At 39.7% G+C, this 20,983-nt stretch overlaps 3 protein-coding genes across 3 annotated transcripts; 2 read left to right on the forward strand and 1 right to left on the reverse strand.

Moving 5' to 3' along the window:
- The first annotated feature begins 3,386 nt into the window (after nucleotides 1-3,386).
- LOC104610938 (putative LRR receptor-like serine/threonine-protein kinase At1g12460) lies at nucleotides 3,387-8,061 on the forward strand. Its single transcript, XM_010277808.2, has 2 exons — nucleotides 3,387-6,152; nucleotides 6,238-8,061. Exons 1-2 carry the CDS (start codon nucleotides 4,993-4,995, stop codon nucleotides 7,724-7,726), a joined length of 2,649 nt encoding a protein of 882 aa, XP_010276110.1. The 5' UTR covers nucleotides 3,387-4,992; the 3' UTR covers nucleotides 7,727-8,061.
- A 150-nt stretch (nucleotides 8,062-8,211) lies between these two features.
- Nucleotides 8,212-9,812, forward strand: LOC104610930 (uncharacterized). Its single transcript, XM_088904021.1, has 2 exons — nucleotides 8,212-9,250; nucleotides 9,501-9,812. The coding sequence occupies exons 1-2, from the start codon at nucleotides 8,360-8,362 to the stop codon at nucleotides 9,609-9,611; spliced, it is 1,002 nt and encodes a 333-aa protein (XP_088760147.1). The 5' UTR covers nucleotides 8,212-8,359; the 3' UTR covers nucleotides 9,612-9,812.
- Nucleotides 9,813-9,905: 93 nt separating this feature from the next.
- On the reverse strand, nucleotides 9,906-16,013 carry LOC104610924 (putative aminotransferase ACS12). The gene is made up of 4 exons (XM_010277786.3): nucleotides 15,320-16,013; nucleotides 15,082-15,219; nucleotides 10,883-11,043; nucleotides 9,906-10,795 (listed from the first exon to the last, which is right to left on the reverse strand). The coding sequence occupies exons 1-4, from the start codon at nucleotides 15,788-15,790 to the stop codon at nucleotides 9,940-9,942; spliced, it is 1,626 nt and encodes a 541-aa protein (XP_010276088.1). The 5' UTR covers nucleotides 15,791-16,013; the 3' UTR covers nucleotides 9,906-9,939.
- Between the last annotated feature and the right edge of the window lie 4,970 nt (nucleotides 16,014-20,983).

Below are 20,983 nucleotides of genomic sequence, written 5' to 3' on the forward strand. Positions count from 1 at the left end.
AGGACTGTAGGAGATATGAAATATGGTTTGACGGGGCGCTCATGAAATTCTGCAGAGACAGATCTCTCTCTCTCTCTCTGCAGAGACTGCAGACAGCACAGCAGCAGATTGCGGGTTCTATTCCATTTATCCAAGCAAGTATCAACTGATATCACCTCCTTTCTGGTCCCAAATACGATGGACTGCCCACATATGGCAATAACCCAACTCAACAAATTGTGAGTCTTTTGGTCCAACCTCTTTGAATTGAATAGGAGAACTCTCTTATGCGACTCGAACCGTACGTACTAGATGGTCAGACCATTTCAACTTGTCTTTGGGAATTGGGATACTGATCAAACGTTGACTTCTACAAATAATTTGGGACCATTTGCCTTTTCTTTCCAAGTTAACGGTAAAATTTGACAATTTGAACTGCCAGTCTGCCCAACACTGATCCAATCCTGAACCCTTAGCTAAATCGGTCGAACCGTGACCCGGGACCCTCTGGTCCGGCTATTTTCAAAACATCATCGTGTCGTATTCGAGCATTAGCGATGGCACTGGGTTGGTGAGTTTGACAATGGGAACATGGTGTGATGGACGGCTAAGATTTACTCGTACTTGTGATTGGGCGGAGAGCAATAAATAATTGTTTTTTCTTTCTTTCTTTCTGCATTTACAAAAGCAAAACAAATCCAGAAAGTCTTCTCTCTCTCCAGTTTCCCTGTGCTGCGTGTGGCCTGATTCTCTCCACGCGGAAACGAATTCACATCTGCGCCCCATAATACATCCCATCCGTGTATTGAGAACATCTCCCAATGCATGTTTTCAATACACGGTTGAGATGTTCTGTAAGGCATTTGTGGGCGCCCTCAGTGGGGTGCAGTACAGAAGTGAACTCCGCGGAAACCAACGAGAAAATATTATAACACGTAACGTAACGTTTTAACGTAACATGGATCTTGGCGTCACATCCAATGGCAGAGCAATAAATGATGCTTCTGACTTCTGACTGTGGATGGTACCTTGGTTGGTTGCAATAAATGCCCTCACCATTAAACTCTCTTCTACGATTTTCCACCATTCTCCCTTTCCCTACGAGAACCGGATGGTACTGGACCAATCATGACATGCCGCGTCATCTTATTAATAATTTTAGTAAAAGTTTTCAAAAACTCACCGGGACTTTTCAGTTTTTCTTTAAATTCACTATAACTTTTCAAAGCGTTTAGGGAACATGTTAATTTGTTTTTGTTTTTCAAAACTCACTTTTTGTTAGAACATCGTTAGGGTATCTTCGTTTCTTTTTAACTCTTATTTCTTAATAGGAATTTTTTAACTTTAAAAGAAAAATGGTTGTTCTTTACCTCTTATCTCTTAAAGTGCAATTATATAACTTTTTGTTTTCCAATGATACTCTCAAAAAGACAAATAAAAACTCTCCTATATGGGGTCAAAATTCACCAATACCAATAATACATTTTAATGTAATTATTGCACTTTTAGATGTCAGACTTCAAAACAAACGAACTGCCCTTAATGTTTATTAACAGAAGTTGCCTACATCAGCATATATACAATTTTTATAACCAAACTATCACTTACTGGGTGAATTAGGGAAAAAGGCTCATTTAGGGTTAGATTTATTCTCCTAAAACTCTCTCTCTCTCTCTCTCTCTCTCTCTCTCTCTCTCTCTCTCATCTACATTAGGTGGGTGCCACACCACCCTCTCTCTCTTGCTCAAATCTTGAAGCTAGCCGCTACACCACCACCACCACCCTCTCTCTCTCTCTCTCTCTGTATCACTTAGATTTATTGTTTGAAGGTTGCTACAACACCACCACTATCCCTCTCTCACTTCCTCATATGTTCGGTTTGAAGATGTGAAGGAGCAAAGACTATGATCAGAAATTTCAAAGATTTCTAGTGTTTTGAAATATTTGCAATGTATTGTAAATTTTTGCGACTTGAATCTAGAATGTAAATCCACATCCAGGGCTCCACAAATTTATGCAATTTTTTATTTTGTAAAATTTTATCTGATTGTTTGATTTTTTTTTTGAAAATTTGTTCCAATATTCGTTGGATGCAATGTCTACTTTTTGTATTTTTTTTAATTTTATCATTCTATTAGTTTGTTTGCAATTTTTTATTTTTGCTAAAATATATAATTTTGAAAAAAATATCATTTCTTATTTTGTTTGCAATTTTTATAAAATTTTATATATTTTTTGCAATTTTTGTGTTTTTATGTATTTTATATTTGAAAATGTTTTTTGAACTTTTCCTTTTTTCATGTATTTTTAGTTAAAATATATATGTGTATATTTTACATTTTCTATAAAGGGTAAAATGGTAATCTACTAACACCCATTAGTCTATTTAACATCAAGTTACTAACATGGGGTTCTCTAGACATTTTGAAAAGTCATGGTGAGTTTTAGACAATTTCCCATAATTTTATTTGGATAAAATTACAAAAACTCCCTTGTATTATAATATGTATTATAGGATCAATCACAAATACCCTTTGAACTTTCACAAAAAACCTCTCTAAACTATCACTTTACTTTATGAGTTCATCAACTAACTTCACAAAAGATTATCATTCAATTGTCTACAATTTTTAAATCTCAAAACTACACTTTTATTATTTGAATGATTTATGATTTGATTAATTTTTTTTTTAAATATAACATTGAAGCCCTCTTGATTATTTCAATAGATATTTGTAGATTTTTTGTTGAATTCAATATTTAAATGAAAATAGTAGGGGTTTCTTTCTTATATCAAAGATGGAGCCGGGAATTTTATTTGGGAAGAGGGATAGAATAAATATGGTTAAACCATATTTATACATGGGAGAGTGTAATAGATGTGGGCAATAGGGGCCATGGCTCCCTTGGGTTCCCCTGGCTCCTCCCATGCTTATAGATATAAATGTATGATTTCATTTGGTTTTTCTTGATTTATTAGAGAATGAGGTGAATAATTTTTATATTTTAAGATGAAGAGAGACATCCATACAAGTGAAATAGATCAAGAATTAAAAAAAAAACATTTTTATATATTAGTAAAATGATTCTTGTTATTTTTTATGTTTTCTTTTTGAGAAAATGGAGGTATTTTTTGTCAACAACGGTTTAAAGAATAGTGTGAGAAAAAAATAAAAAAAATTTGGATGGACATTTTAATAATTTAATATATTTTGTCATCTCACTTAACGGTCATAGGGGTATTTGTCGCTAAGTAAAAGTTGAGGGGCGTTTTGTCGTAAATAAAAGTTGAAAGGTATTTGTCAACGATCCCATGCCCAACTTGGTGTATTTGGGAATTTGCCATTGCTCTACAATTATGAGTAGAACTTTAGAGGATTCAATCTCTTCACAGTATCATACAAACATTCTGCACGCCAGGGTGGCGGGGTCCCTACTTTCTCCTGCATTACCCATCCAAACGACCTTTATTATATACTTTGACTCGGTCTTGGACCTCTTACTCTCTCTCTCTCTAGAAAAACCGGATCCGGTTCGACCAGGTTGTAATTTTCCAATTCCTGTTGGAAAACATATTTCACAGAGTACAGAGTACGCGTTGATATCTAATCCGAAAACGAAATTACAGTAACCTGGATTTGCTCAGGGGAGATTCCTTTGAGGCAGACGGTGGAGGAGTTTGGGAAAGAAAGGGATTCTGCTCTGAACTGAGAGACTGAGCGAAGAAGAAGACGATAGATCTTGGGCGAGTTTTACCTTGAGAGTGAGCTATGCCATGGAATATTAGTGAGTGCGTGCATGGCTCCACCACCTCGATGGCAGCCTGTCTCGTGACTCGTGCATCCATCACCTCAGCTCTAACACAAGAGACATCAACTGGGTTGTTTTCTTTCCTTCCCCTCCTCGAAAATCAGTTACTTGTTATTCTCCTTTTAGTTTTGGTTATTCTTGACTTCTTTCTCTTCTCTCTGTGCTCTGTCAAACAATTAATATAAGGACAGAGCTTTAACGGCAAGAATTTCATAAACCCAGAACCCCAATTCTTGAGATGCACAGACAGAAACAGTAGAACAAAGACAAAGATCGATTAAAAAAAGGAGAAAAAAACGCGTTAACCCATCTTTGAAACGTTGGATGGAGAAGTTCTTGGGTGGGTCAAGAGTCAGACAGGACAACTGGAAGGAAAAAAAGAGTCGTCGTGGTCTTTGTTCCCGCGGTTGCTTGTGAATTTGTGGTGGTTGGGTAGGCAGTAATAAATGGTAGTTTAATGCTTTCTTTAATGCTTGTACCGATTAAATATATAGAAAGAGGAGTAGGGAAAGCACGTGGTTCTTCTATTGCTCGCAAATCGCAATGGTGAATAAGGATTTAATTTTGGAGACTGTAATTAAATTGGTTCTCACCTGCTCTCTTTCTCTCTTCCTTCTCTGGCAATGCACATCTAGCTGGCAATAATGACCTTCAACTGGTGTCTCTTCTGATTGAAGACTTGAGAGCTCTGGCTTGCCTTGGATTCTCCCTCCCTCTCTCTCTCAGTCTCTTCTCCCCTCTCAAACCAGCCTCTTGAAGCTCTGAAAGTTGGAATCTATCTTAGTTCCTCAATTCAGTTTTGAACAAGGAAAATTTGTTCATTCTTTTTTCTTTCTCACAGATCCAAGAAGATTCTCTACCACTGTGGGTTGTCAGCTTTGTGCCAATCGGAGGTTCAGTTTCTGCGCTCGAAAGATGCCACACTTCTGAGGTAAGGAGAGAGAGCCTTGATGGGTTCCTGTGCTTTTCCACTTTCAGAGCTTCTCACCGTTGTTTCTTGAAAGAGGGAGGTTGTTGGGAGCATAGTTAGGACGATGTTGTTGTTTCGTAGTGATCCTGGTCATTTTCTCATTCTCGAAGCTTATTCGTTAAGATCATCGGATGCTGGAGTTGCAGTAGCCACCGCTGGGTTTTGATGGCTCCGGCGTAGACAATGCCGGAAGATTAGATTCTTTTAATTTATTCGTCTCTGAGTATGCGAACATGAGAAGATTCCCGCGATGTTTTTCTCGGGTTCTTCTTTTCTTCTTCTTTGGGTTACTGAGATCTATGGTCTCTCCGGAGACGGAGAAGGAGATCTTGCTCCAATTCAAAGGGAACGTCTCCGATGATCCATTCAACAGCTTGAGCTCTTGGGATCCCAACGGAAGTCCCTGCCGAGATTTCCGTGGCGTATTTTGCAATCCCGAAGGGAATGTGGAGAAAATAGCTTTGTGGAACACCAGCCTCGCCGGAGTTTTATCGCCGAGCTTATCCGGCCTGAAATCTCTCAGGATAATATCTCTGTATGGGAATCGGTTTACGGGCAACATCCCACAAGAATTTGCACGGATTACGACTCTGTGGAAGCTCAATTTGAGCAGCAATGCGTTATCGGGATCGATTCCGGAGTTTATCGGCAATTTTCAGAATCTTCGCTTGCTAGACTTGTCAAGGAATAGCTTTACTGGAGAAATTCCTTCGGCTCTGTTCAAGTATTGCTTGAAGACTAGGTTCATCTCTCTCTCGCACAACGGCCTCTCCGGTTCAATTCCCTCCGTACAGAACTGTTTGAATCTCGAGGGTTTTGATTTTTCTTTCAACAATCTCAGCGGAAGTTTTCCCGCACAGATTTGTACTCCTCCTAGAATAGCCTATCTGTCTGTAAGAAGCAATTTTCTCTCGGGGAACGTTCCCGAGCAGATTCTATCTTGCCAAAGCTTGGAGCTTCTTGATCTCGGTAGCAATTTGTTCACTGGGTCTATCCCTTTTGATGTCCTCGGATTGAAAAATATCAGTTTTTTCAGTGCATCAGTTAACCGATTTCAGGGCAGGATCCCGGAGATCAAAACCTGCAGTGATCGACTGGTAGTTTTTGACATTTCGAAAAATGAGTTAAGTGGGCAGATACCTACTAGCATCGCCAACTGCAGAAGCTTAAGGGTTTTGGATGTAGCGTCTAACATGCTGAGTGGGAGCATCCCGGTGGAAATTGCAGACTTAAAGAGGCTTTCTGTTCTCAGGTTGGGTAATAATGCCATTGACGGAAGCATCCCGCCAGAGCTTGGGAGCATTGATCAGCTTCAAGTTCTGGACCTGCACAACCTTCACCTTGTTGGGGAAATCCCTAACGATCTAAGCAATTGCAGATTTCTGCTTGAGCTGTGAGTCTAACATCGACCTAACAAGTTAATCGGTGTATACATTTTCATTCGGAATTAAACATGAAATCTCAATCTCTTGTTGCAGGGATGTTTCGGGCAATGGCTTACAGGGAGAAATTCCTCAGACCCTCTACAACATGACATACTTGGAAATTCTTGACCTGCATCGCAACCAGCTCAACGGAAGCATTCCGTCCACTCTAGGGAATCTGTCGAGGATCCAATATCTCGATCTATCGGAGAATTCGCTATCTGGGTCAATCCCGGACTCCCTTGGAAATTTAAAACTCTTAACTCATTTCAACCTCTCCTTCGACAACCTCACTGGCGTCATTCCTTTGAGTAGCAATATCCAGCTTTTTGGCGCCTCAGCTTTCTTCCATAATCCGGGGCTCTGTGGCTCTCCTCTGGATGTACCTTGCTCTGCAAATACAGATGACACCCCATCAACGGAAAAAGCCAGGGTGCTAAGTGTTTCAGCTATAGTTGCCATTGTTGCTGCTGCCGTGATCGTCGCCGGAGTCTGTGTGGTCTCCATCATGAACATCAGGGCTCGTAGTAGGAGGAGAGAAGAGGAGACAATGGTTGTGGAGAGCACCCCACCAGCTTCAACAGATTCACATCTCATTATTGGGAAGCTGGTTCTCTTCAGCAAAAGTTTGCCATCAAGGTACGAAGATTGGGAAGCAGGCACCAAAGCTTTACTTGACAAGGACTGTTTAATTGGTGGTGGGTCAATTGGGACTGTTTACAAGACCAGTTTTGAAGGTGGGATCTCAATTGCAGTGAAGAAGCTCGAGACACTGGGAAGAATCAGGAACCAAGATGAATTCGAGCAGGAGGTTGGACGATTTGGAAACCTTCGGCACCCAAATTTGGTTGCTTTCCAGGGCTACTACTGGTCATCTACCATGCAGCTAATTCTATCTGAATTCGTTCCCAATGGTAATCTGTATCAGCATTTACATGGAAATGGTTATCCTAGGGCCAGCAGTAGCAATGGTGGGAGCGAGCTGAACTGGTCCAGAAGATTCCAGATTGCCCTTGGGGTTGCAAGAGCCTTAGCTTACCTCCACCATGACTGTAAACCCCAAGTTCTGCATCTGAACATCAAATCCACCAACATACTTTTGGATGAATGCTACGAAGCCAAGGTATCTGATTATGGGTTAGTCAGGTTGCTGCCCATGTTGGGTAATTATGGTTTGACCAAATTCCACACCGCTGTTGGGTACGTTGCACCGGAGTTGGCCTGCCAAAGCCTAAGATTCAGTGATAAGTGTGACGTTTATAGCTTTGGAGTTATCTTGTTAGAGCTGGTTACAGGGAGGAAACCAGTAGAAAGTCCAGTAACAACGGAGGTGGTGGTTCTGTGTGAATATGTTAGGGGATTGTTAGAGAACGGAACGGCTTCAGATTGCTTTGATCGAAGCTTGCGGGGTTTTGCCGAGAACGAGCTGATACAGGTTATGAAGTTGGGGCTGATCTGCACCTCTGAGGCTCCATCAAGGAGACCAAGCATGGCAGAGGTTGTCCAGGTTCTCGAGTCTATTAGATCTGGCATGTTATCATAGTTGACTAAAGGATTGAAAAGAAGGGGCTAGACTATTGAGGCCAACCGGGGATGGATTGGTAAGGGAAGGGAGTGAGCAGAAAGAGAGAGAGAGAGAGAGAGAGAGAGAGGTCCTACAAGGTCTGGTTGTTGGGTTGGTGTAGAGATGTTAACTGAGATTCTGGGAAAGATGAACGGACCCCAACGGATTTTAGAAAAGAGGGGCGGTAGTGGTGGCATAGGAAAAGAAATTCTTTTTTATTCTTTTCTGTGGTTATCAGTACTCTCAATTGTTATTATAGCCAATTAGCCATTTTTCATTGCTGGTTGCTGCAATAAAATCATTTGATTCATGAATTTTAGTGGTAAAACTTGAATAAAGAAAGAGATAAACTCTAACCCACTTTGTGCCGTTGCGTTGGAGACTGGGAGTTGCCAACTCTCTGAGACACGCAAATGGAGTCAATGCCAAACTCCCTGAGGTCCAAGTAGAGAAAACTTGGCATGCCAAACTCACATAGTGCTGTTGGACCAGAACATGTTGAAGTTGGTTGTAAATTTGCTAACCCACTTCTGGGTTTTGACTGAATTTAACGTCTAACAATTTATAAAGCCCCAGAAGGATCATGGGCTTGTCGTGGTTGATTGTTCAGAGATGGCAGAAACCGACTTCTCTCAGTCCTGTCCTCGGCAACAAGAGAGTCAAAAGGGTTCAATTCCGTTTGTTTGGGAAGAAAAGCCTGGGACACCCAAGAAAGAGTGGAAATGGAAGCCTGAGCCTGAGGCTGTTCCAGTTCCGGTTAGCACGGTTCCATCTCCGGTGAAGCTTATTGTTTCTGTTCCCTTCAAATGGGAGGAACAGCCTGGAAAACCACTCCCTTGTTTCTCCCAGCGGCAGGTGGAGGTGAATGTGGTAGATTCACGAATTCTTCCTCTTCCTCCAGCAAGATTCCTATGTTTTCCATCCCCTTCCTTACTCCCTTCTAGCTCATCTCCAAACAAATCGGTTACCATGTTCTCAGGGAGAAGGAACGATGATCATGATGAATGGAAGGGAGATAAAAGACATGGAGCATTTGAATTAGACCTTGCAGAGTTTGGAATTGGCACGGATGACTCGTTCAACAAAGCTCCTTCCTTACTAGATAGTCGTATTACACAAATGGCGGCGATATCTAGCACAGTTCCGGTGGTGCATCATTGGACTTTAGACAAGGAAACAACTGGACACGAAACCCCTACCACACCAGCTTCTGAAGCAGATGATGATTCAAGTAGCTATGCCAGTGGAAGCTCCAGCCTTGTGGGATCTCCTTTCCTAGAGCGTCTATTCCCATCCATTTCATCAGATCCTGGTTTTCTTGACAAGGTTGGCTATCACGAGAAGAGTTCCCCTGTCATCACTCTGGAACAACAGGCCGAAGAACTGACCGAAAATAATTTCAGCCATATTGTTGAAAGACCACCCACACTGGGAGAACTGATGTTAATGAGCCGTAGAAGTAATGGGAGGTCTGTTGACACAAGGAGGCGGAGTCCTACCATGGTACTACTCTTCAATTCCACCTCATACAATTTTTGTTTTGAGCCAATCCATCTGCATTAATTAATTTTCAAACTACTACTACTACTACTACTATTAGCATTACCATGATTATTTTAATTGAACTATAATGAGCCAAAGGGCGGAAAGGACTCTAAGTGCCTGCTATTTTGCCCCAAAATGCTTGATGTAATTTCCATGAATGATCATCATTTCCATAGTTCTAACTCTTTGATCGGTGCGACACTGGTAGGAATTCATAAAGAAGAGAGCATTTGGGTGCTGCATGTTTGCAACTGGTGGCAACAATATGAATGGATTGCAGATGAGGCAACAAAGGCACAACATGCTGCAGCTGGTATAGCATAGGAACATGCTGTAGCTCTCTTTATCATTCTCTTCCAAATCACCTTGACTTTCACCTTCTCTATCATTGGAGAAGAGCAATGTAGACTTTTTTTCTTTTTATCATCAAGAACAATGTACACGTTATCATGAGGTTTGTAATGCTTTTATATTTCAAAAACCATAATAAACTTGATGTAGCTCAGCTTCTTGCTTTCTACATAGATTCTGATTTTGAAGTTGCTTCTGCACTTGCAACTTGGGAAGTCATAGAGATCAGCTCTAGTCATCAAGGAATATTTTGTAGGTGATCTGAGAGAATAATTTAATATTATAATGAAATGCATTCAAATATTAGATTTACAGGCTGAGTATACTTTCCAAATTCGTTCCATAACCACAAGAATATCATTTTCGGTCAACGTTGTGAAACAAAACTGGAACCATCCAGTTTCAATGCAATGACAGGATGATCCAGGAGTTGCATTTATCTTACCTATATTCAACAATTTCTCCCAAAGTTCAAGCTCTCCTTTCTCACTGTAAGGGCGGATTAGCTCACTCATGTCTGCCCAGCAATAGAAACCCCCACTGCTTTTTGTGCACTTGATTCCTAATTGCTTCAACCCATCTACGAATGCAGAATACATTCTTTGAAGTCTATCCCTACTGATCTCAAGAAATTCCTTGATAAATCTATCATCTGAAAGCATTGAGATCAATAGACGCTGTGTGGGAGCTGAAATGGATGAGAATCTTGCCAATTTTTTGGCAGCAGATAAAACATTCTTATTGTAAGAATAGATAACCCCCACCCTGAACCCAGGAAGAGAAAGATCATTGGATAACCCATATATTATATGGACCCTACTTCTGTCAAAATCCTGGGTCTCAAGAACCTCAGTTATGCTTACAAACTCTTCACTCCCATGGGTTGACCCTGCAAATAATTCATTGGAGATGATGTGCATGTTTTTCTCCCTAGCAAAGTTTAGAAGATTGTATAACATATCTCGACTCAGCAAATTCCCAACAGGACTTGAGGGGTTTGAAATAAGAACTCCACGGACTTTTACTCCTCGTTTCTTTGCCTGGTTGAATGCACGATCAAGGGCAGCGATACTTATACTGAAGTTGTCGGCACTGCGACAGGGAACAGATATCAGCTCCACCCCTGTACGTGATTTTATATCTGTGTCAAACCTGCAGATAGTGCTAAAAGTTTGGTCCCAAAACCTGTGGAAAAGAATGTTATGATTTGATAAATAGTCAAGGAAATTTAATACATACCCTGGATAATATGGAGAGGGGACAAGAAATGCATTTCCACTGTCCGCTATGCAAAAGCTGAGTATCTCAACTGCAGGGGTTGCTCCAGCTGTTAATATTACTTGTGAGGGTATAAAGGAAACTGCTCCTCCAATTGCTTTTGACATAAAAGCTGCCACAACCTGCATAACCAACAAAATTAGTCATGCCTCTGAGACTGCATATGATGCATAAGTAGCTTCTCTGCACTTAGGTATTTGCCAAAATACACCTGCCTGATTATAAATAGGCCTCGGATTTCTACATTGAAGTTTTGGGTAACCCATCATAAAGGTGGCAAGTGCATTCCCAAACATATGCTTGGTAGGTCAGGAATTCACCTGAGAAGCAATTTAATAAGACACGGGGGGCAATATTGCAACTTAGCTTACATCGGAGAAACAAGATGTGGAAATGGCTTGGAAACAATGCCAAAATGATTCAATAAGCAATGTGAAAGAGAATTCTTCAATTTGAAAATATCCTAGTATGGAAACCATTTATCTTTGCTCTTTCTCGGGGTGGGGTGGGGGGTGGGGGGTGGGGGGTGGGGGGTGGGGGGTGGGGGGTGGGGGGGAGGGGGAGGGTTGTAGAGAAATACCCTGTTCTTCTATTCTGGAGAAAAAGGAAAGAAAAAAAAGGTAGTACGTTTTCACTATTAATAAAATTAAATAGCCAGCCAACACAATCCAATATGATTGGATAGTGTCAGCCAAATGTTGGTATACTAGTTCCCTGCATACCAAAAATCCTGGAAAGTTGGATATTTTAAGCATTAAGCACTTGCAATAGATGGAAGGAACCTAATAGCACAGAAAGTTTCACAAGTAAACCCTGTAGGCATTTGTAATTAGACAGCTGAAAGACCTTTAAAAGAGAAATACCCTGTTCTTCTATTCTGGAGAAAAAGGAAAGAAAAAAAAGGTAGTACGTTTTCACTATTAATAAAATTAAATAGCCAGCCAACACAATCCAATATGATTGGATAGTGTCAGCCAAATGTTGGTATACTAGTTCCCTGCATACCAAAAATCCTGGAAAGTTGGATATTTTAAGCATTAAGCACTTGCAATAGATGGAAGGAACCTAATAGCACAGAAAGTTTCACAAGTAAACCCTGTAGGCATTTGTAATTAGACAGCTGAAAGACCTTTAAAAGAGAAATTCATCCTGAAGGGATCCTTCAACCTTTGCAGAGAAAATGTATGCAGCAAAATGTATTCTTCTTTGAATACCTCAATCTCCCTTGATTCCCATGGTTCATCCAATAGACCCTCCCTCACAACTTTGAGGTAACGCTCAGTTGCATTTTGGTTGCTGCTTTACAGTGAAAACAGGCCTGGATAGTTCATACAATTGGACCCAATTATTTCTGTGAAGATAGCTTGGTTGTGTTTGATGGCTGTTCTATATGAGAAAAAGTTCCACTGGAAGTGGAACATCAAATTGAACAGAAATAACTGTTTTAACTTTCAAAACGCCCATTTATGAGGTGAACTCATCAAAGATGGATGTGGTGGCCTTCCAGTTCGAAGTTAGAGGGGCTGTATCTAGATCTTTCTCATCCTTGGTGGTTGAAGATGACTCTACTAATGACACTAGAAGGGGAAAGGATTTTATCGGTGACGCGTTTTTTTGGTGGGTTGCTGGTTGGATGTCCTTGTAGGCTGGCTTATCTGCTGAATGGAATATACTGCTGCATTTGTTCACCACCATTTTGAGATGGGCATCAAAGTAATTAAACATAACGTCTAATGAACTGTCAAATTCTGGGGATTGGTTTAAGGATCAAGGGGACATGCTTCAACGTCCAAAAAAAAAAAAAAATTAACGAAAAGCTCTACATGGTTAAGAAGTGCCTGTACAGACATAATATATCTCCCTGTATCAAAAGAAGAATTAAATCATGAATGATTTTGGGCAGTAGCGTCACTTAGAAAACTGTTATATTTTGACAGATGAGCGGTCACATACCAATCTCTAGAAAACATTTATAATGGACATCATAGACAACTAGGAATGTTGCCAGATGCTACAAAATTAGCGAGGTTACTGCTTTTGTGTTAGCTCAGCAAATTATCTAATACCAGAACATAACCCAGCTAACTTGGTTGACAGTTAAACTAATCAACTATAATTATTGAAAACAACCTTCATAAAAACATGTTAGACAACTTGTAATTGATTACACCATACAAAGTCATGGCTGGACCTTTGATAAATATAAATCATGGACAGTGTTGTAATGAGTATCAGAGTATGTAACTTGGGTCAACATCATAATATTGGGGTTGACAGTTGGACCTTGCAATATTTTTAATGAAGTTACCGTTTCCAATCAAATAAATAAATAAACATGAATCACGGTTTCACTGTTGAACAACTAAGTAGTTATTATTTGCATTTGATAAGTTTAGTTACTATTTGCAATTATCCATACATACATATATGTATAGTATATGTACAAGATTCAAAGTATTAGAAATGCAAAGAGTATCGGAAAGCCAATTTTAAAAGACGGATCATGATACACCTTGGATACACATGGATACAGTAAGAAAACTCAAATAAATCCCCAAAAAATACATCAATAACACTAAATCCAAGTCTTAGATGACTACAAATAAAAGCATATAAATATAAAAATGCATACTTTAATAATTCATGTGAAGTAGGAACTACTGGGACATCTAGTGCATGGCACAGATGGCATATATATCTTAATTCTTAGTAACCAATATATTTATTGTTAATATTTATAAATATATAACTTTTAGTAACCGATTGTTTTTTATTAAATTTGTTGATAAACATGGATAAAGAAGAGCAAATGTAAGTTAAAATCTAGAACAAACATAATTATGATAAGTAATTGAAGCATGGCTTAGTGGAAAATTTGTTACCTCCCAACCTGGATACTCAGATTCTAATCACCTTGTTTGCATTGTTTTGTAATATAAAAGTTAATGGTGATTTAATAGGAGAGAGAAGTTAGTGGTGAGTTAATGGGAGAGAAAGTTAATCGAGATAGTTAATGGCAAATTCATAGGAGAGCGAGTTAATGAGCGGAGAGAATGTGAGGGAGAGTTAAATATGGGAATGGGACAAAATAGGAGTTAATACAAGAAAGAGAGTTAATTACATGTGGGAATTTGAATTTGAATTCAAAACATTCAAATAAAACAAAGGATAGCGTATAGGTCTGTATCAGCCAATACAAGCAGATACTGTGACCGTATCGGTCAATGTGATTGATATGGGCAGAACAAAGTGATGTATCAACAATTCCACCTGTGCCACAGCCCGCATGTTGGTAAACTTCAAAAGCAGTACATATCAGCTGCTAGATACGTAACTGGTACTTTAAATCATTTATATGTATGCATGTATCAACATGCAGAGGTTACAATTATAACATGATAAAAAAAGGAATAACATATTGATAAAGCCACATGCTATTTGCTGTAAAGATTCAACTAACGTATCCAAAGGCCACAAAAGGATAACAAAATTGAAGATCTAGAGGGTTGAGGACTCAAAACATTCAGGCAAAATAAACAAACAGTAAAGTGTCAAAATTGAACCAAAACTCAATGCTGCTCATCCATAAATGAATTGTGAATATAGAATGTGTGGTACCTTAAGAGTTCTATAACATTTTCTTGTTGCTATCTTCTGGCACAAAAATTATTTTTTCCTTGTTTTTTGGTGCATAGAAATATGAAATGATGAATTCCATAAAGCTTGTAGATGATGATTCAAGAAGATTCAATCCATGGCTAGCCTGGGAAGATATCATCTTAAACTACAATGCCAAGAAAACTTAGCGTCATGGATACATTTAGATTGAAGAATGTGGTTGCAGTTATGCATAGTTCATCTTCAAATTGCCTATCTGGTTGTACGTTTGACTCTTTTTCTTTTCCTCCATTGTCTACCAGCAAATCTATAAGTAAACTAAAACTAACATACACTGAACCATCAATTCGATTTCAAGAACATTGAACCTATCAAAACAATGATACTCACAATTCCAATAAAAAACAGCAGTAATTGCAAACTTGCAGAAATACAGGCACAAAAAAGAGGAGTAAATCCACATAAATAGTCCACCGGTCTACTTAAGCACAAATACAATCAAAACACTTCAATCAATTAACATGGAAGCATTACTTCCATACCTCTTTCAACTCGGGCAATCCATCAAATGGCTGATAAGTCGCAATCCCGCATATGCTCAAATCTCCATCTGCATCTCCACCCATTATCGAATCCTTAACATTCTGAGAAAGCCAGTCTTGAACCAAATCCAACGACAGCTGCCACCACCAAAGACCACTCAGAGATTTGTAAGAGGAGAAAATTAATCGATGTAGAAACAAAACGAATAGAGACATGAACAAAACAGAACAAACCCACCTTATTTTCCGCCAATCCGAGCTGAATCACACCGCCTGGATTAGTCCTAGCATCGTAGGGATCCTCAGTGAACTTCTCGAGTCCAACATAATAAGGCGAATTATCAGACTTGGCAAGTGAATTAGCTCTGGAGGAAATATAAGCCGGTCCACTTGCTTCCCTTGGAGAGAGAATATTCCAGAGTGAGGGCGACGGGGATGTCGACAACGAAGAATCCTGAGGAGGAGGAGGGGGACGGTCAGGAGGGGCTGAACGGTTCCGTTTGATGTATAGCTGCAAGATGTAAAATAAGGCGCAGGGGATGACTGACCCCAAAACAAGGCCACCTCTGCCTTGAACTACCCCCTGTAAGGGCACAATTATTCTCATGGCAGTTCCTCCGCCACCACCACCACCTCCACCGTAAACTCTTTTCTTGGAATCTTGGTCGTTTTCCGAATATGGGTCTCTGCGGTAACGGTCGTAGGTCATTATTGCCCGTTGAAGAGTGCCATGGAAGTTGTCTCGTCGGGAGGAATCCGACGCATTACTTGGATTGTCTGTCTACCAGCGAGACTGGATGGAGAAAAGGAATTGTGGTGATGAAGAAGAAGAGTGAACAGAAAGCTTTGTTTGCTGGTGGGACTACAGAGTTAGGAGCGTTGTGTGTTAAGGAGAAAGAGTGGGACTTTAGAGAAATTTGCGCCCTTCCTTCTTTGGAGAGAGGATGGGTCTTGTTGTTCGGATTTTTTAGATTACTCAAAGTTACTAAAATACCCTTCAATTGTTCTTCGATCTACGAAAATGTTTAATTCTTTTCTTCTTCTGAATATCTTCGTGTATTTTGTAATAATATAACTAATAAGACGTGTTTGGTTACCCATTTTTAGTTTTTGCTCCATGTTTTTTTTTTTTGGGTACTACTTTTTATGAAGGTGAATCTGCATTGAGTCCCTGTTGGCAGTGACAGCTTGGATAAAGTCGAACGAGGTGGGCAAGAGGATCTACAAGACAAAACACGTCAGAGGGCCCAGGGGATAATTCGGGCAAGGGATACCGAACTATTGAAGTGAATGAAAGCTAGGGGCAGAGGAGTTGGAGCAAAGAACAAGTATGTAAAAGAGTAAGTGTACCATTTGAGGGTGAGGGGTCACCCTTATATAGGCTTCGAGGTTCCCTGCACAAGTGGAGGGAACCGGGTTTATCGTTGCCAAGTGGGCATCGTGTCCTTGTAAGCACCGGAGGCGCTGAGTGGTGCGAACGGATAAGGAGGAACGTGCCATGCAAGTTAGAGTGATCTTGAGGTCGGCGTGATCCCCCTAGTCGTGGGTTGCATTTGCCCAAGTCGGAGAGGTAAATCGGTGCTCATGATGGTGGACGTTATCCTAATCCTATAAGCTGATCTGTTAGTCTACTCTTAAGCGAGGTCAGAGTTACTTTGGGCGATATAAGCTAATCTATCGAGGAACATTCAGACAAGGTCGTGCCATTGGATAGTCATGTTACCCCTCATAGATCTCACTACATTTTCCTTCCTTTCCCTACTCTTTCCTCTAAACCAAACATAGCCTAAGGGATTCGAATTTAGATGAACCTTAATAAGATTTTATCACATCATTGCATCAAATTAGATATCATTTTTTTTATTATCGGACTAGATTCAGATGTACCCGAATTCAAATCCAATATCCCATATGTTAGACAGTTTTGTATGCCCTTAGCTTCAATCATTTTGATGTACTTTTGTTATTTAGTGGAAATAAATAAAGTGCATGTTTGATTCATGTTGTTTGGTTTAATTCTGTGTAAAACCCTAAAACTGGACATTTGTAGAGACTCATGTTAGTTTTAAATGTTCACAGCCGTTGGATAAGTCTGGGGAGATTTATCCTGTCAAGGCTGATACTGGTGTGCCACCAAGTGTTGGGATGGCCTGTCTCAGCCATCAGGGTAAGACCCGAGGCACATACAGCATGGGATTACTTGAACCCTTGAACCGGACCAGATTTCCAGTCTTGCCCTGGACCTTGGAGATAGATGGGCAAAACTGGAAAGTTACACCTGACCCCTAGACTCGATTATGACACTTCACTAGGTGCTGGATCGGGCTGCCTTTGATATGCCAATCAGTGAGATCCTTAGTGGGGATCAAAACCTGGGTATGTTGGGGCAGTTTGAGAATTCATCTGAGTGGGTGGTCATAGTGACAGAATCAGCCACTTTGTCGGACAAAGGGTAATGATCGGGAATGCACTCTCTCTGATGGAAACCAAACTGCCGGCAGTTGATTTCAATCGTTGGAATTTTGTTTTTGCAAAATTAATATATTTACATATATATGTACGGTTTCAAAATGTTTGCAAATGGTTTTAATTCCCGGGATCCATGTGAGAGGAGAGTGCGGCACTGTTCCTTGCAGCCGAGGGAGAGGTCCTCTCTTGTCGGGCAGTGCTTGATCATTAAGGGCTGAGAGGTTAAGTGTAAGACCATTTAGGATAATACCTGATGGGCTAATCTTGCACCTGCCCACAGTCCCTGGGTTTTTATAAGATGGCTTGGCCCAGGGACCACTTAATGTAAGTGTTGGGCCCATAGGGTTCATACGATGGACTCAAGGGGTTCATTGAGATTTTCAGTGAATTCGGCTGGGCCTTGTATTAAAGGCTGGGCCGAACCCATGTGGCTGGTGTGTAGATCAATGCTTGGGTCCCACGCCATACAAAGAAGCCCAACTGGGCAGCAGATTGGAAACTAATTAAACACTGAATACTTAATGGGCCAAAAGCCCATTTCGAAGTGGGCTGATATGATCACCCATCAATGGGGCGAATTTGAGATTGCAGTTAGCAAAAAGGATTGGGCTCTTAGCCTTATCCACTCTTAGAGACCAAATTCAAATCAGATTTGAATCTGGTAACCTCCTGATAAGATCAGGAGTAAGCTAACTCTATCTGGGAAAGGGATTAAGATTATCCCCTATCCAAATACTGATTTGGATTGGGATAACTCCTAATTAGGAGATTTCTTAATCAAGAAGAAAAGAGAGGAGATTTCGAATGAACCAAAGAGAGGGAAATCAGATTTCGATCCAAGAGGTTCTGGTAAGCAAGAAAGGTTCCTGCGAATTGAGATTAGATCTCATTCTCTCCAGAAAAGAAAACAGTTCAGCCTTTTCGTTTCTGGAAATCTCCTCCTGCCGCCGCCATCTGCATTGTTGCAAGATTTGATCTTTGCAGAAAAGAAAGTCAAGAAACCAGTTCTTGACATCAGTCTTGCAAGAAAGACTGAAAGAATTCAGTGTTTAGTACATCCAGGGGGTTCTTGTGAAGGATCCAGTGTGTAGGACGCACCCTGCTGGTTCTGTTCCATCCACAGCTGTGTCATCTTCAGCAGGGACAGATCTTGGAGCATTCTTTGGGCGTGAACACCAACTTTGGGAGATACTGCTTCTCCGGATCAGGTATAATCCTCCCATTTTCTTTTGGTACAGATCTGGTTTGATTAGGGTTCAAGTAGATCCTTGAATATTGTATTCTAAATTCAGGGAATATGATTCCCAGTTGGGAGAAGGTAGGAAATTTTTGAAATTCGCCCCACCCATTCCGCAACCTTTATGGCGTCCATTAGATGGATCCTACCATTCTTTCACCATATCCGATCCATTTGCATCCATACACTCTAGACCGACAAATTTCCAACTAATCCTACCTGATCTTTACGAGAGATGACATGCCCAAATTCAATCATTCATCAAATGTATGACACAATAGATTGCCCACCAGTTCAATTTTTGAGTTTACAAATCTCATCCACTTTTTCTTCCATTAATATTTTTAAAACTAATATTTGACCATTAAAAAATAAAATATTTAAAATAATAAATTTGCCCAAGAAAGGGTGTTATACCAATAAAGGCATTAATGGAGATGTGGGACTATTACCAGGGATACCTTTTGATCTCCATATTTGACCAAGGTTTATAAAACCAGATGGGACAGGAAAACCATTCTGGGTCCGATTTCTAGGTTGAATGGTCTGACCATCTAGTCTGAATGGATGGCCTATTCTGATAAAGATAAAACAGCAAAAAACCGTTGTTCGGGTTGACTGTTTGATGATTCAATCGCCTAGATCAGCAATTTATTAACCAATCAACGGTTTTGGGGTGAAATGATACCAGTCTGGTGATCGGTTTTCGATTTTTCCAGTCTGATTTTAAAAACACTCTATTTGACATCTTTTTGTTAAGCCTCCAATCAAAATTTTGCAATGCATCAGCCCATTGTATCACATTATCAGTAGGCCACCAAAATGAAAGGTGTGGACAAACATTATACCAATCCCCTAAACAGGTTTGAAAAACTAATATAAAGCATGCTATTAAAAAGTTTGATACGCCTAAGATCATAGCATCCCCCCCCCCCCAAAAAAAAAAAAAGAAAACCTCTCTCCCCCTCCAAAAAAAGGGAAAATCTATGATAATCTGATTGGTTAACAAGTTTATGATAGTCATATGAGTTTTCAAATATAGTGTCTTTTCGGAATCATAGTCATACCCTAAAAAAACACAAAAAGAAAAACTATGGTTATGTTTGGGTAGATTTATACTTTTGTACTTTTAATATTATGAAAGTATAAAGTACAAATACAGTTTTTACTTTGGTATTTTTGCTTTGAAAACCGTTTGGGTAAAAAAATTTTGAAAAACATGTTTTCCAAAACAGAAACAGAAATATCATTTTCTGTTTGAAAAAAACACCCTATCAGTCATGTGATTCATCTGATCTTATACGTGACAAAGGCCACATTACTCATGATTAGCAACTTGTATACACTAAAGATATACACACATGCCACGTGTACACATCATGTACATGTGGCAACCACTTAGAATTGGCAATTGACATATACCTCCTAATTAACGACACATGGAATTCACTACATTAATCATGTATAATTAATGAAAACATTAATAGTTATATCAAACTATAGTAATAACTAGTAATCTGGCATGGGATATTTATCTCCAACATTATAAGAACAGTTCAGAAGCTAACCACATACCACTCACCAATTGACCGGCTCTCTATCATTATATATCAACATAATGATAGTCAATCCAATCCTCACCCCACACCACTTCTCCTACAACCGAGTAATATAGGCATACATGGATGTATAGAAGCAATAATAGTGGAGTAATATGAGTATACATGGATGTATACAAGCAATAACAATGGATTAATATAGGCATTTAGTGGTAATCATTCGGATGCAAACAAACAGATTAATAGTCGTAGCAAGTATAAATCAAGAGTGATTAGGTTTGTTATATAAACAAATGGACAAGCAGAACTATATAGGAAAGGGAATGTCATAGGAAACCAATATAACTTCAGACAACAAGCTCCCAAACACAGTGGCTCATGTTTAATGTTTAGAAAACCAGAAAAAACTTGCTCCACAGTACACATGTCAAGAAAACCATGCTTATCTTCACTGTGTAGGAAAGGAAATGCCATATGAAAAACATAGATAATACCCTACACAACAATCAACAATGGGAATGAAAAAAACAGGGGAATCACAGATCGTCAATATAGATAGTTGATGAACAAGTAATAAACATTCCATTATACTGGTATTATAGCTATAACACTCCAGTTCATTATTGGTTTTGTACAG

The sequence above is a fragment of the Nelumbo nucifera genome, chromosome 4 (assembly GCF_055504915.1).
Source record: "Nelumbo nucifera cultivar China Antique chromosome 4, China Antique-T2T, whole genome shotgun sequence".
Taxonomy (NCBI): domain Eukaryota; kingdom Viridiplantae; phylum Streptophyta; class Magnoliopsida; order Proteales; family Nelumbonaceae; genus Nelumbo; species Nelumbo nucifera.